Genomic DNA, 16,920 nt, shown 5'->3' with positions numbered 1-16,920 from the left:
TCCTCTGTACCTTATCTAAAGCTCCAAGTGTGGTCTAATCAGTTTTATAGAGCTGCAACATTATCCCATGTTTCTTGAACCCAGTCCCGCGAATAATGAAGGCCAACAGAGCATGTGCCTTTTTAACTGCCCTATCAAGCTGTGCAGTAACTTTCGGGGATCTGTAGACGTAGATTCCAAGGTCTTTCATTTCCTCCACACTGCTAAGAACCCTGCCCATTAAGCTAGGACTCTGCCTTCAAGTTCAATTTTCCCAAGTGTATCACTTCACACTTCTCTGGATTGACGTCATCAGCCCAGCTCTGCATTTTGTCACTGTCCCATTGTAAACCTTCTACATTATCCACAACATCACCAATGTTTGTGAGATCTGCAAATTTACCAATCGACGGGACTGTAGAGTCTTATTTAAATATAAGTAGATAACTTAAGAGATTCTATGTTATTCCTGATTTAAAAACTTCTTTTTAAGATATGAGTGCTCTGACATAAGGGGGGGGCCTGGGCAAATAAGCTGCAAGTTTGTATACTGTATTGTTATGTTCAGGGACTCCATGTATAGAAACATTCAATTTGAAGAGGATGCTCTTCGCAATATATTGGAGCAATTACATTAAGCAAGAATCTGTAGGAAGCATCGAAAAGCGTACTGCTTGTTTCCAAAAAAAAGTGACTAACCAATACAGGTTCCGTTTTGAACCAGAAATATGTGGGTTTCCGAAATAGGTAACACACTTGAAAAGTCTGAATCGCATTAAATTTCAGAGCTCTAATACCAAATGTTGCCATAAATCGTCATAAGAAGGGTCTCGACTCAAAACGTCCCTCGGATGCTGCCTGACCTGCTCCAGCAGTTTCTGTGTATTGCTTCCGAAGTCCAGCATCGGCAAACGCTCCGGAGTCCACAAGGGCCGGCAACGAGCGCCGTCGCGGCGCGTGCGCGGTGGGTTGAGGGCCGGCAACGAGCGCCGTCGCGGCGCGTGCGCGGCGGGTTGGGGGCCGGCAACGAGCGCCGCCGCGGCGCGTGCGCGGCGGGTTGAGGGCCGGCAACGAGCGCCGCCGCGGCGCGTGCGCGGCGGGTTGAGGGCCGGCAACGAGCGCCGCCGCGGCGCGTGCGCGGTGGGTTGAGGGCCGGCCTCCCGCCGTGGGCGGGGCTTGAGCCGCTGTCAGCTTGCGGTGGGACGGCGGCGGCCGGGGGCTGACAACCGGGGGTAACAATCAGCACCGTGACTGCTCATATATTAGCTCAGAGGCGGGAGCGGGGGCAAGGCGCAGAGGGTACGAGCAGGACGGAGCTGAGAGTGGTAAACGCGGTTGATGCAGAGGTGAGGCACCGAACTGTGTCTGGCGTAATGCGAGGCTGCCCGGCCCTTGACACCGCCAGTCCCGGGAGAATCTCCTCCATCTGGCCCCAAATGCATTCTATATCGTGGGTGAATGTTGCGGGGCGGGAGGGGAGATTGGCAGCCTGTTTATTGACTTAACTTCCGAACCCTTACCAAAGTGAAACCGTTCTCAACGATTCCTGTAAATCAGGTGGTTGCTGCTGTCGCCTTCGAGCCTCACTGTCGTAAAATGTCGCCTTTTCCCTATTTTGAGCAGGAAATACAACGCTGCTTCATAAAAAATACTCTTAATAGTGTTTTTGAAGTATTTAATAATAATATTTTCTCTTATTGTTTATTTTTTAATCTGTATTTCCATTATGAGTAATATTGGCGAAGAATTAGTTTCTTAAATACAGCGCACTGATTCTTATACTGCAAAACCACAAGAGTTCTGGATTGATCCCAGACGCCTTCTGTTGTTATAAAGTTGTTTGTTTTTAAATTGATGGAGATGTTGGATCTGCTTTGAAATTGTTTTCCATGGCGTTGTCTGTAGAGCCGGAAATAGTTTGTCAATGAGGAATACCAAATGCTAACAAAAGAAGATCTTTGTTCTTTTGACAAAATCGCGGAGGGGCTCTTGATGATGTTCCAGTGTTTTTTTTTTGCAGTTTTCTCCTTTTGAGTTCTTCTGTTCGAGTTATTATTAAGATAAGTTGGCGTGCTGGCCCAGTGCCCAACAGGGGGCCGTCCTTTAGTGTCCATAGTGGAGAGTGTAACACCGAGTTTAGTAGCTAGCAAGTTTCTCTATAACCTGGAGATACTGCCGATACTGGAATGATGCAAGGCCTTAACCCAAAATGTCACCTGTCCCTTTGCCTCCACAGATGTTACTTGACCCACTGAGTTTTTTACTCTATAAGCTTTTGCCCCCCCCCCCCCCGGCCTTTCCACCATCTATGACACATGTCAGAAGTGTGATGGAATATTCTCCACTTGCCTGGATAAATGCAGCTCCGACAACTGTCGAGTTCTGGAACTCTAGTGGAGGCACCTTCACCAGAAGTATTGCAGTGCTTCAAGAAGGTGCCCACTGTCGCCTTCCTGAGGATAACGACTATAAACATTAAAATGCCAGACTTGCCTTTCTTGAAGATTAACAAATCTAGGAATTAAGACTTTTAGTTTTCCTGAAGACAGGCTTCAGCAACAGTTTTCTGTTCCACAGAACAAGCAGCTTCTTTCTGACAAGTCCCTGATCCCTGCTGTCCCCTATTTTCATAACATTCTTTACAGATTTTGGGGAAGCGAACCTTGGATATCATTTGCACCTCAGAGAGGTATTGATGGAAATCTTGGGCATGAGTGTTATGTAATGCTTGCTGGGCAGGAAAATTTAAAACATACAATATTTTGTGCATGTTCCATCTCAAGAGTTACAGAGCCTTAACATAAATGTCACAGGATTAATTAACATAAACACTTAAATCTGGGGCGGGGTGCTAGTTTGAGAACAATATCATTTTGAGTGGAATTCTACCTTTTATTCTTCCCACTCCATCTCCTCTCCAGCAGCAGTTAACATATTCATGTAGAATCAGCTAAAATGAAACTTCGTGTGCGCATTCAACGGCAGAGAGGCTGGGTGGAGCTGGAAGAGGATGAACCAACTCTCGGTGACCTGCGCAGTAAAATAACTAACTCTTTTCTGCCATCGTTAGGCTACAAGTAAGTTATAACAAGTTACGAAAGACTTGGCTTCTATTATTAATTATTTTGGTTGTTCATAATCCCATCGACTGATTAATCTCTTTATTTTCATATTTCCATCATTTTATATTTATTGAAAAAAGATCGTTGTAAATGTTATTTTGATGATTTTATAGCACGGAAATACTTTTCTTGACCTGTCAGTTTGTTGTTGTATACTTTGATGCAGAATAGTCGTACAAAAGCTGTTTGGAATGTCACATCAATGTCATCAGATTATGATTTCATGGTGCCAACAGAATAATTGAAATATAGATGTAAACCTATATTTCCTACCATTTCAATAGAATTAAAACAAAGTGCAGGTCACCACGTTGCAGTTTGTGAAAGTTCTGGGTAGACTGAAATCTTCCACTGCAAGAATCACAGCTCAGACTTATTGTCAGATTTCCTTGGGTTACGGCAAATCCCTGTGTTCACTGCCCCTACATCTATGAAAGATACAGTAGATGAAAGCTTCTCTCCAAGAAGCTAGTGCAAGCTTCCTAATGTAGCAGCAGATTGAGATGTTGCCAAAGTCAGCAGCAGTTGCCTGGAGTGATCCTGAGTGTAAGAAGCTAAGAGAGACTACTGAGGGAGATTATTTTAAATGGTGAACTATTGAATGTTAGAGTTCCAGATCTTTTTTGTTGTATACAAATTCCTGAAGATTAATTTGCAGACACAGTAAACAAATTGAATGGCAAATGTAATTTTGGCCTTTATTGCAAGAGGATTTGAGTAGTAGGGAGCACTGACTGCAAATATATAGAGCCCTGTTATGACTGCATCTGGCCCATTATCTATAAAGCAAACCACAAAAAGCTGGAGGAACTCAGTGGGCCAGACAGCATCTATGAAGGGAAATGGACAGACCATGTTTTGGGTTGAGACCCCCCCCCCCCCCCCTCATCTGCACTGAAGGGTCTTGGCCCAAAATGTCACAGTCATAGATTGACGTTGTGTGTATATTCTGTAATTTTTGTTAAACTCTTTTGAAAAAGATACTCTTTTTGCATTTAATCTTACTGAGCAATAAGTAGAAATGAAATAATTATGAAAGTGTCATAGTATCTTCTAGTCCTAGGTGTCTTCTTCATTATTGATTTTTACATGGTGTGTGTGCTGTGGGGGCAGAGGGGTGATGCTGAGGAGTTTTCTTCAGTTTTCAACAGGGATTTGCAGTGACATTGCATGTTATCATTTTAAATGTGGTGCAAGTTAGAATTTTATTTTGAATTGTGAAAGATTTTGTTCTTATTTTACAGTACTGATACCGAGTTTAAGATCAGTTTAAATGGGAAAGATGTTCTGACTGATGACCAGCTAACTATGAAGTCTATTGGAATAGTCACGGGAGATTTGATCTGCTTAATAGTACCAGATTCCACATCTGCCTCTGCCTCAGCAACAGACTTGAATATTAGGGAGCAACCATCATGTTCCCATGCTGCTCCAAATCAGATCCGTGAGAATAACGTGAGTGGATCTGAGACCAGTCATAATGATGACATTCTCACAGTTCAACAGTCTGAGGCAAACCTGATTTCATCATCAGATGATATGTCTATGACATTGGAAGAGACAAAATATCCACATGAGCCAATGTTGTGCAGTGAAGCAATTGATGGGCAGGTGCCACATTCATTAGAAACACTTTATCAGTCAGCTCAGTGCACTGACCCGAAAGACGCTCTGATTGTGGTGCTTCACCTCCTCATGCTGGAGGCAGGGTACATTCCACAGGTAAGTAATTTTAGAATGACATTAAATTTAAATGCATTTCGGTCTTATATGAAAATTATTTTTGTTTTTATTTTTGGAAGTGCATTTGTTGAAACGAAGTTGGTTATAGATCATTAGAATCACTTTGAGTTTATCTCCTACATTCTGAAAATCTTGCAGTTTTAACTTTCACCATTTTCTATCTCTAAACTGCTGGATTTATCTTCCATATACTTTCTATTTTAAAATATACAAATGCTGTCTGAGGGAAGGGAAATTAGCAGTACGTCTACTACTTTTCTAACTGATCAGTCCGCAGGGCATTGAAAAGTGTTCTTGCATTTTCCTACGTCAGGTGAAAGACATCTGAGTTTAGGCAGGGAGGCCATTCAGTTCATTGCCAAGTTTCAGAACATTCATATCAGTTCCATTTCCTCTCAGATGCCCATCGACACCCCTGATACACCTGGCATTCACTTCTATTAGACATAATTCACTGCAGCCAACTTAGCTGCCAGCACATTTTTTGGGATGCAGGCAAAACTAGAGCACCCACTTGAAACCCATCTGGTCACAGCTGGAATGTGCAAATTCCCAAAGAATGGCACGAGAACCCCAAGTCACTGCATTGAACCCCAGTCACGGGAGCTGAATGGCAGCAGCTTTAAAGTTAATTATTTGTAAGTGCACTTTATGTCAATACTTGGTTGTGAAGTGACGAGAATTTTTTTTTTGAAAATATGGAGTGGCATATAAGTTTAAGTTTGTTTTTTCTTGACCTAATTTTGTAAAATGGATATAGACTGACTTGTATGAGAAATGCAGTGGTTATTGACACAGCAGCTTTTTTGTATTAATAGTATCCCACATAGAAAATCAAATTGAATGTTTAGTTGGTGCTTTATCTTAGTGATATTTATCAAGGAAATTGTTATCCAGAACACGTGAGACCATCATGTTTCTCTTCTGAGTGTGGTGTAGGATATTTATGCAATTTTTAAAAATTTACACCTGGACAACTAGAATGTGGATGTTGTGTTACTCCTGCTTCTAAAGAACAAGAAAAAAGTATTTTCAACTATAAAGAATTCCTGCTGCTGATTGTCAACCCTAAATTATGAGCTTAAAATCACAGGCTTCCCAAACCAACTGAAAATCAAGACCCTTGGAAAATAATCTTTGGAAGTGGATGAATGCTGCAACGGCAAATGGAGTTTAGTTTTTTCAGTGGACTGAAAGTGAACAAAGATGAGCTGAATCTTCAGCTGATACTTGACTAATTGTAAGCATCAAACTGTAGAAAGGATGCTGAGATTAACAGAGGATACATGAAAGAATTACGATAATATCAAGGATGTGAGTTAGTTACTTGTGCAGTAACTGGAGTTTTACTTGTAGTGCAGAAAGTTACCAGGAAATAAGGTTGGAGATATGGTTTTTAATACACAAAGGAAAGCTGTTTCCAGGGAACATAGGATTGGTAAGTAGAGGACTGAGATTTAATTAGATTGGAAAAGGTACCAGAGTAAACATCAAAAATATTTTTTTAATATAGTGCATTACTGAGATATGTCATGTACTGCCTGAAAAAGTTGTAGAAGCAACATTATAATGCACTCAAAAGTGAATTGGATAAATACTTCAGGGCAAATTAACAGGGTTGGAGGATGAAATTAATTGGTAACTTTTCAAAAAGTCAATAAAGATGAGATTTAATATCTTTCTGTAATGCATTATATAATACTGCAATTTAATATAATTATTCATACTGTGCCTTCTATTTGATTTGGATGGTTAATAGATATTGCTTCATTTTTAAGGACGATTAGTAAACATAGCTACTAATCCATGGCATAGCTTATGCAATAATTTGTTTTCATCTCATTCCTGACTTTATAAACATTGGTTATTGTGAAGTTGATGGGGAAATTTAAGTGGCAGGTAATGAAATAACCAATGTACAGAATTTTAATACTGGTGATGCATGTAGACGTTATTGAATAAATGGAGGAGTCAACCAGAAGTCTCATTTAGGTCATTTAAATATTTCTAACTCTAATGTACTTTCTGTCCAGCTTCTTTATAGCTGAAACTATGAGATTCAAAAGTTGATTTTAAAAAAAAACTTGCAGAAACCATTGTTCTTGTATTTTCCCAGGATTCTAATCTGAATGTTGTCCAAATGCCTGAAAATTGGAAGAACGGAGGTCTTTATCGATTACAGTACAATCACTCCTTGTGTGAAGATGGCTCTGCTACACTCAGCTGCATCCCAATGGGAAATCTGGTTGTAGTCAATGGTATTGTATCCTAGCTTCATATCAAGAATGTTGTTAATTTATCAAATATTCTGCAATTTTTACAGTGCCTTGAAAAAATATTCAGCTCCCACCCTTTTTTCACATAAATGAGTATTACAACCAGGGATTTTGATTAAATTAACTGATTTTTTTTTTAAATTTGTGAATCACATGCTCCTTTGTTCACAGTAGAGCACAAAAACTGGAAAAATTGTAAGCATGAAAAACTAAAAATTCAAAAACTAAAAAGTCAGCAGTTCAAAAGTATTCATCCCCTTTGCTCAGTATTTAGTTGAGTTACCTCTTGCTGTGATTACAACCAGCAGCCTTTTTAGATGAGACTCATTTAGCTTTGCACAATGTAATGAAGTAGGATTTTATGCTTCCTCTTTGTAAAATTGCTCAAGCTGTGCCAGGTTAGTTGGGGAGTGGCAGTGGACCATAATCTTGAAGTCTTGACAGAGATTTTTGATCGGATTAAGGTCAGGACTTTGGGGCCACTCAAGGACATAAATTTTCTTTATTTGAAGCCACTCTCATAGTTGATGAACTTAGAGCGTGGATCAATATGTGGAACTATGACACTGTAGCCATTACAGAGTCTTGGATGTCTCAAGGGTAGGAATTGCTGCTGAGTGTGGCCAGGCTTTAGATGTTTCAAAAAGGACAGGGAGGGAAGCAGAAGAGGTGAGGATGTGGAATGCTTATCAGGGTTAGTGTCGAGGCTGCAGAAAAGGAGCAAGTTGTGGAGGGATTATCTACTGAGTCAGTGTGGGTGGAAGTCTGAAACAGGAAGGGGGCAATAACTCTACTGGGTGTTTTTTTATCGACCACCCCCCCCCCCCCAATAGTGACAAGGATATCAGGAGGCAGATTCTGGAACAGTGCAATAATAATAAGGTTGTTGTGACGGGAGATTTTAACTTTCCTAATATTAACTGGCATCTCCTTAGATCAAGGGGTTTAAATGGGTTGGAGTTTTAGGTGTGTTCTGGAAGGTTTCCTGATGCAATATGTAGATAAGCCAACTAGATCAACTGTACTTGATCTGACATTGGGAAATGTCGGATCTCTCGGTGGGAGAGCATTTTGGAGGTAGTGATCACAACTCTTATCTCCTACCATAGTGCTGGAGAGGGATTGGAGCAGACAATTTGGGAAAACATTTAATTGGGGTAGTGGGAAATATGATACTATTAGGCAGGAACTTGGGAGCAGATGTTCTCAGAAAATACACGACAGAAATGTGGCAAATGTTCCAGGAGCATTTGCATGGTGTTCTGCATAGGTATTTCCATTGAGGCAGGGAAAGGATGGTGGGGTAAAGGAACCATGGTGTACAGAGAATGTATAAAATCTAGTTAAGAAGAAAAGAAACTAGGTACTAGGTACTGATAGAGTTCTAGAAAATTACAAGGTTTCCAGGAGGGATCTTAAGAATGAAATTAGGAGAACGAGAAGGGACCATGAGAAGGCCTTGGTGAGTAGGATTAAAGAAAACCCCAAGGCATTCTACAAGTATGTGAAGAGCAAGAGGATGGGCCGTGTGAGAATAGGACTTATTAGGTGTGATAGTGGAAACGTGTTCATGGAACCGGAGGAGGTAGCAGAGGTACTTAATGAATACTTTGCTTCAGTATTCACCAGTGAAAAGAACCTTTGCAATTGTGGGAATGACTTACAGCAGACTGAAACACTTCGAGTGTATGGACATTAAGAAAGAGGATGTACTGGAGCTTTGAAAAGCTGACCTGATGAGATGTACTCCAGGCTACTGTGGGAAGTGAGGGAGGAGCTTGCTGAGCCTCTTTGCATCATCAACAGAGGCAGAAGTACCGGAGGATTGGAGGGTTGCAAATATTGTTCCCTTGTTCAAGAAAGGGTGTAGAGATAACACAAGAAATTATAGACCAGTGGGTCTTACTTCAGTGGTGGGCAAGTTGTTGGAGAAGATCCTGAGAGGCAGGATTTATGAGCATTTGGAAAGACAAAATCTGTTTAGGGAAAGCCAGCATGGATTTGTCAAGGGCAGGTTGTGCCTTATGAGCCTGATTGAATTCTTTAAGGATGTAACAAAACATATTGATGAAAGTAGAGCAGTGGATGTAGTGTATATGGATTTCAGTAAGAGATTTAATAAAGTTTTCCATGCAGGGCTCATTCAGAAAGTAAGGAGGCATGGGATCCAAGGAGACCCTGTTTTGTGGATCCAGAACTGACTTGCCCACAAAAGACAAAGGGTGGTTGTAGATGGTTCGTATTCTGCATGGAGGTCACTAACCAGAGGTGTTCCACAGAGATCTGTTCTGGGGTCCCTCCTCTTTGTGATTTTTTTTTTAAATAAATGACCTGGATGAAGAAGTAGAAGGGTGGGTTAGAATTTTTGCTGATGACCCAAAGGTTAGGGGTGTTCTGGATGATTGTCAGAGGTTACAGTGGGACATTGATAGGATGCAAAACAGGGCTAAAGAGTGTTAAAGGGAGTTCACCCCAAATAGGTGTGAACTGGTTCATTTTAGTAGGTCAAATTCGAAGGCAGAATATATTATTAAAGTTAAGTCTCTTGGCAGTGTGGAGGATCAGAGAGATCTTAGGGTTTGTGTCCATAGGACACTCAAAGCTGCTGCACAAGTTGACAGTGTTGTTATGAAGGCATATGGTGTGTTGACATTCATCAACTATGGGATTGAGTTCAAGAGCCATGAAGTAATGTTACAGTTATATAAGACCTTGGTCAGACTCCACTTGGAGTACTGTGTTCAGTTCTGGTCACCTCACTACAGGAAGAATGTATATACTATAGAGAGAGTGCAGGGGAGATCTACGAGGATGTTGCCTGGATTGGAGAGTGTGCCTTATGAGAATAGGTTGAGTGAATGCGTCCTTTTCTCCTTGGAGTGACAGAGGATGAGAGGTGACCTGATAGAGGTGCATAAGATGATGCAAGCCATTGATCGTGTGGATGGCCAGAGGCTTTTTTATCCAGGGCTAAAATGGCTAATACGAGAGGGCATAGTTTTAAGGCGCTTGGATGTAGGTACTGAAGGGATGTCGAGTAAGTTTTTCACTCAGAGTGGTGGGTGTATGGAATGCACTGCCAGCAACAGTGGTGGAGGCAGATACGATAGGATCTTGTAAGAGACTCTTAGATAGGTACATGGAGCTGAGTAAAATAGAAGGCTATATGGTAGGGTAATTCTAGGCAGTTTCTAGTGTGGGTTACATGGTTGGCATAACATTGTGGGCTGAAGGACCTGCAATATGCTGTAGTTTTCTATATTCTATGTTGCTGTGAGCCTGCAATGTGCCTGAGTCATTGTACTGCAGAAAGACAAACTTCCTCCCCAGTTTATTTTCTGGGCAAAGGCTAGTAGGTTTTTTATCTAGGATTTCTCTGTATTTAGCAGCATTCATATTCCCATAAATCCTGACCAGATTTCCAGTCCCTCCTGCTGAAAAGAATGATGCTACCTCCACCATACTTTAGAGTGGAAATGGTGTTACCTGGCAGACGTACAGTTTATATTTGTGCCACACATATCGCTTAGTGTTGAGACCAAAAATTTCTATATTAGTCTTCTGACTACAAGACGTTCTTCCACATCTTTACAATATCTTCTAAGTGATGCTTTCCTAAGTCTTAATCGGGAAGGATATGCTTTTCTCTAGCCAGAGCTTCTTCCTTGACACTCTTCCATAAATAGGCCTTAGAGATTGTAGAGCAATGATCTTCATCTCCAGTTGCAGCCACTGATGTCTCCAGCTCATCCTGAGTGAAGTTGGCTTCACAATAGTGCCATTCTTCCCTGCCAGCCTACTTCAGAGGGGCGGCCTGCCTTAGGTAGTGTGGCTGTGGTTTCATATTTTTCCACTATTTCACAATGGACTACACTGAGCTCTGAGGTACGTTCAGTGCCTTTGATATGGTCTTGTACCCTTCAGTGCCCTTGAGATTGTTTGTGCTTCTCTATTATTATTTCCATGACATGCCTTGAATGTGCTTTTATCTTCATTTTGGTTCGGTCTGTTGAAAATTCCGTTGGACCTTGCAGAGAGAGGGGATGCTTATGAATTCATTGAAAACAGATAACCCTGCAATTTCCTACATCAACAAATTGGTATGGTAATACATTGCAAAGTTAGCATAGTAATTACATAGGCAATGAATACTTTTTCAGTCTCATAATCTTGGTTTTTAATTTCTAGTAAATTGTTGACAGATTTTGTATTTTTTCTTTTGATTTGACATGATGCACAATGTTTTGTAGATTAGCTCAAAATGTACTTCAATATATATAAAATTTAGAAAATGTGGCAGTAAAATGTGAACGTAGTTGTGGGGGTTGAATGCTTTTACAAGGCACTGTATCTAGGGTAACTGCTAGAATACTGTAATGACTGTTCAGTGGTGCTTCTAAGTTTAGATACTTGAATTGATAATTTTTGATCCAAATAATTAGTCCTTTTCCATTTGTTTCAAATGACCCTCCTGTTACCCTCTTGGTTAGGACCAATTAATATATTTCAGTATTTTTCTTTATATAAAAAATATTGTCCAGTATCTGGGAGAAATCCCTATTATTCACAGTCTATAATGAGATATTGTGAGTTCACCTAATGAAGCAGAGCTACAATTAAAGTGTTATACTTCAACAGCATTTCTAAAAGTGCAGTTCTCTTTCATTGCTTTGCATATGTATCTGTTATGAGTAAATGGATAACAAAGCCATTTTAATTTTTAGATAGGGATAATAAGTAATCCAAAATTGTAAATATATTTAAGACCCTCTTCAGTCCTTAGATCAAGTGCTAAAGATGTTTCCAATGCCTCACTGAAATTAATTCCAGTAGCTAAGCATCTAATATGGAACTGATATTGGGAGCTCCTCAAATTTTGGGCATGTAAGAAGAAAAGTGAACTTGCTCCCACCTAAAGGGTTCCAATATGCTGCCATCAAGTCCCTTAAGTTTAGAATTTCTCAAATAAAGGTGGAATAATGTAAGAGCTTTAACATAATTCATTTGCTTGTGAACGTATTAGTGTGTGCTGATTCCATTTGAATGTTTTCCAACAGCTACATTGAAGATCAATGAGAATATCAAAAGTGTAAAGAAACTGCAGTTATTACCTGTGTCCTACGTTCATCCAAATATTCTCGGTAAGCTTTCACGTAGTTTTATAAATGGAATCTGAAACTTTATTTACTTACAGAAAATGATCATAAAAATACATTTATTGTAATAATTGCTTAGGTAAAAGTTGTGTGGCAGCATTAAGCAGACTCAGTTTAAGCCCATCAGATTGTGCACTGGTATTCTGCTGTTCTCCATTTCTGCTCACTGAGAATCACAATTTGACACCTACAGGTGTTAACCTAGTCTCAGACATGAAACTTACCCACCATGTCGAATAATCTTGTGCATTCAATTTCATGTTTACTTATTTAGTCAGAGATCAGGTTATCCGAGTTAATTTAAAAAAAATACTTTAGAGCCCACTAGTGTAGGACATAAGCAATTTCCATAACACCTTGGAGCTCGTTATAATTGTCTTTTAAGAGATTTTTTTCCTGTTTTTCTAATAGACCAAGCAGTCATTTGCATCGTTGTCTTGCCCTTGAATATGCTTGTTTGTTTATAGGTTTGCTTTGTTCTTGTCCCTATGAAACACGCAATTACTGTTTTTCAATTTGGGGGATTGCAATTTCAAGTAAATCAAACATGAAGTAGAATAGAAAATCTTTATTAAAATAGTAATTATGAGATATTACTTTTTACTACTTAGGTTAATGTATAATAGCTTCAAAATCTTTAAGGAAATTGGGTTGAGAGCCAAGTGTTTTCTTTTTCTCTTTATAATTAAACAATCCGATCATATGGAAAAGTATAACTGTAGTTGTACTAATTTGGATACAGTGAATGCCTAGATCTAAAACTATTTTACCAGCCATTCCTAATTGTATCCAATTTGGTTTTTTTGCCAGGTGAGAATGCTGCACAAGTGTACAAAGATCTACAGAAACTATCCTGCATGTTCAAAGATCAGCTGGTGTATCCTTTGCTTGCCAGTGCCAGACAAGGTAAAAACCTTGGGCTCCGTCTTTCCTTACTGTGATCAGGATCAGCACAGGAATTCTTATTGTTGAAAATATTGCTTTTTCTTCTAGCAATAATGTTTTACATTTTGTAATTTCTTTAATCCTCTTTTAGAAGGCTGAACAAAGTTCCTGAGAAATGTATTTATTTATTTATATTTATCAGCAGGGAGTAGGCCCGTCTGGCCCTTTGAGCCACTCCACCCAGAAATCTCCCAATTTAATGCTAGCCTAATCATGGGACATTTTGCAATGACCAATTAATCTATCAACCGGTATGTCTTTGGACTGTTAGAGGAAACTGGAGCACCCAGAAGAAACTCACCCGGTCACAGGGAGAATGTACAAACTCTTACAGGCAGTGGCGGGAATTGAGCCTGGTTCACCTGTACTAAACCGTTGCACTAATCATGGTCAATTACTCATTGCATGAGCATTAATTTCAGTGGTTTGTGACTGGTTGGCTTCAAAACCTGCTGCTTTCTTGTTAAACTAAATATGCCCTGATCTGCTGCAGCACAAATCTTTATACCACATAATCTGTAAAAGGGCACAAATTATAATATACTTTTAAAATGTTTTATGGCTGTAGTGTGTTTAAATTTGAGAAGTTTATAGAAGTTTTAACTTTCGTAGCACAGTTTCTCTTGCTATTTAATTTTAAGCATTTTGCAGTAGAATCATGCAAGTATTACATTTTAAAATTGTTATTTGAAATTAGTAAAACAAAACAAAGATTGGCTTCATTGCAACTTTCTTCAGAATTCTTCTGCAGCAGAAGTATCTTCTTTTCTTATAAATTTTGTTTCCTTCTAGCTTTGAATCTTCCTGATGTGTTTGGTCTTGTGGTTCTCCCTCCGGAACTCAAATTACGGATTTTCCGTTTTTTGGATGTACTCTCCATCTTATCTCTGTCAGCAGTTTGCCGGAATCTTCATACAGCTACCAATGACCAGTTGCTTTGGAGATTTCTGTACATGAGGGACTTTAGAGGTAAGCTGACATTCATTCTGCTCGGTGGCCTAACAAAGCAGCTACTAAAGTAATGGCAACAGAAGGCTGATAGTTCAGGCACTTATGGAAATTTTACTATTGAAGTACAACGGCTATGTTATCTGAAAGGAATGGATGCAACATTTGCTGCACTACCACTCCTTTCTCTGTGATCTTGTCCAGCAGCGCTGGAACAGCTTCTATCCTCTGCCATCAGATTTCTAAATGAACAATGAAGCCATGTACTCTATCTCATTATATTTTTGTTCTCCTTTTGCACTGCATAACTTATATTTTATATACATTTCTTATTGTAATTTATAGTTTTTTATATTATGTATTGCAATGTATTACAGTCACTATAAAACAAATTTCATGACGTATGCCAGTGGTATTGAAATTGATTCTGATTCAACATTCTTAAAACATTATCCATAGAAAGTGGAAACTTCTTGGTATTTCATTGAAAACACCAAGCATATTTTATTATTAGTGTGTAATATAGCTGTGAAATTAATTTTTTTAAATGCTGGTAGCAATCTATTGAGTGAACCTTATTTCTCTGTAAAGACATAGTCTAGCACTTGGTGCCAATTTTCTAGTGATATTTCATTTGTCTGCCTACTAAATTGAGGATTTTCATTTTTGAACCAGACTCGAGAACAAGCAGCCATGATTGGAAGAAAGTAAGTATAGCTTTTATTCAATTATCTAAGTGAATAAATACACAGACAAACAGACTTTAATGAATTGCATTTTATTTTGAAATTACACCAGTAACATTTCAGTCACAATTGTGTTTTTTTTAATTGGAATCAAACATTTGACTGAATATAGTGGTTTATCTTGCCCAATATATTAATATCAATTTCCTAATTTCTTTGGTACTGCTGTGTAGACTTATCCAATTGGAATAATATTTTTATGTTGCACCAAAAAATGACTGTCACAGCAAATCACCCACAATACTCTCATACATACCTTGGAAGCAGGCCTGCCTACTTTCTTAGCTGAATCACAATAACTAAGATAATTAGAAGGAAGGGAATTGAATAAAGATGCACCTCATTAATGTTATCTTTATGTTTGTACAGATGCTGTTCTAACATAAACATTTCCATTTGTTTTTCAAGCTCTACAAGGAAAAGTATGCAACAAAGTGGAGAAGGATGCAAAGATTTCCCTTGTATATGCCACCAGTTTTGCCTTTATTTCCTGGTCAGCCTAGTCCATTCAATCCCTTTCCGATTGAACCCCACCATTTTTATCCACCTGGTATTATTGGAGGAGAATACGATGAGCATTTTCAGCTGCCTTACAGAGGAGACCCTGTCAATCGCATTCTACCTGGATCAGGAGCAAGATTGGGACCAATACCAGGGACACTACCACCATTCAGACCACATTTTAACCCATCAGATTTTACCCCAGGTCAGTTAGCTGCAATACCTGGATTTCGTGCCAGCAGATTTCCAGGAAGATCTTCCGGAGGCAGATCAGCAAACATCAGGCGTGGAATCATTTAAGAACACTTAATAGAAGCTTTTGAACTTTTCTTAGTCACTCTTAAAGGATGGATAGTTTCTGCATCTTTAACTTTTGTCAATCTTTTTTTTAAAGAATTGTAAATAATCATGGTTGAACGTAGATGGGTTGCTGAACTTGCACATAGTATACTTTCATTCACTGAGCTCAGCTGACAGGTGAATTAAGGACTACAGAAAGTATGGCAAGAAGTCCAAAGGCACAGTGATTTAATATTTGTACATTTTATTTCATGAGGAGAGAAATAAAATGCACAATTTGGAATATTGCAGCATTTTTTCTGTTCTAAATCTTTTCAGACTAATTTACATGCAAAGGTAATTACTTTTCTGAGCAGGATTGTAATGAAAACGTCAGTAAAATAGGTTAATTTGTAATATGCAATACCTTGAAAGCACTTGCTGAAGAATTAATAATTGCAATGTAACAGTATAAATAATACTTTTAGAAATTACCAAATTATGACTTCTGTATTCAACATTCAAGAGAAAAGAAGCTGATTAAAGTAACAGCAATTATAATATTTACTACAAAGTCCAAAGAAATAAATGGATATAGATGATTCTTTCTGTAAAACTGAAGTGGTTTTAAAATTTTTTGGTTCAAGTACTATAGGGCCATTTATAACAATTAATCATTGAGGGCGGGCTTGTGAGATTAATCAGGAAGGAATATAAATTATGTTTTAATTTAGCCAATCCAATTTATTTGGCGTCTTCTGCAGGCTGTAAATTCTGTTCAGCATCTTCATTCGTGTAAAGCTAGGAGATAATCTTTTCAGGATATACAAGCATGAACTGATTTTTAACAAGTATGCTGAGAGCAACTCAGTACAAATACAATGTAGTTAATTTAAAGTTAATTGTTTTTGCAGTCACATCAATATTAGAAATCAACAAGATGTAATTAAATTTTTCACTGATACTTCAGAGTTGATTTAGTATTTATGTAAGCATCACAGGTAATTTTTCATCTGTACTGTGTGGACATGAGGTATAATAGTAAATTTGTAGGAATTTTTATCTGTCATCCGTGTCATTTAACCCACCAATATTTGCAGCATGAGTTAAGTGTAGCATAGAGTAAGTTCCAAACTTAAGAGTTGAAGATGGATATTCAAGGTAACAGTACAGTGTTACATAACTTCGCTTTCTTATTTAAAAGTTTAAGAAAAATTTGTAAATA

The 16,920-nt window shown here is 38.8% G+C and overlaps 2 protein-coding genes across 3 annotated transcripts in view; one reads left to right on the top strand and one right to left on the bottom strand.

Moving 5' to 3' along the window:
* The window catches only part of rtcb (RNA 2',3'-cyclic phosphate and 5'-OH ligase), a 45,070-nt gene extending 43,485 nt beyond the window's left edge, over positions 1–1,585 (bottom strand). Inside the window, exon 1 of the mRNA XM_059978165.1 lies at positions 1,500–1,585. The gene's annotated coding sequence lies outside the window, so the exon portion shown is untranslated. The remainder of the gene's footprint in view (positions 1–1,499) is intronic.
* Positions 1,124–16,659, top strand: fbxo7 (F-box protein 7). Of its 2 annotated transcripts, none has more exons than XM_059978163.1 (9): positions 1,124–1,325; positions 2,904–3,056; positions 4,346–4,823; positions 6,961–7,102; positions 12,178–12,261; positions 13,087–13,182; positions 14,014–14,190; positions 14,845–14,876; positions 15,324–16,659. In XM_059978163.1, exons 2-9 carry the CDS (start codon positions 2,935–2,937, stop codon positions 15,714–15,716), a joined length of 1,524 nt encoding a protein of 507 aa, XP_059834146.1. In that variant the 5' UTR covers positions 1,124–1,325; positions 2,904–2,934; the 3' UTR covers positions 15,717–16,659. The 2 variants fall into 2 exon arrangements, with proteins under 2 accessions (XP_059834146.1, XP_059834147.1); XM_059978164.1 differs by having other exon boundaries at positions 2,901–3,056.
* The last annotated feature ends 261 nt before the right edge of the window (positions 16,660–16,920 follow it).

The sequence above is a fragment of the Hypanus sabinus genome, chromosome 8, assembly GCF_030144855.1.
Source record: "Hypanus sabinus isolate sHypSab1 chromosome 8, sHypSab1.hap1, whole genome shotgun sequence".
In the NCBI taxonomy this organism is placed as follows: domain Eukaryota; kingdom Metazoa; phylum Chordata; class Chondrichthyes; order Myliobatiformes; family Dasyatidae; genus Hypanus; species Hypanus sabinus.
The sequence above is the reverse complement of the archived record's forward strand: the minus strand, read 5'-3'. Positions and strand labels throughout refer to the sequence as shown.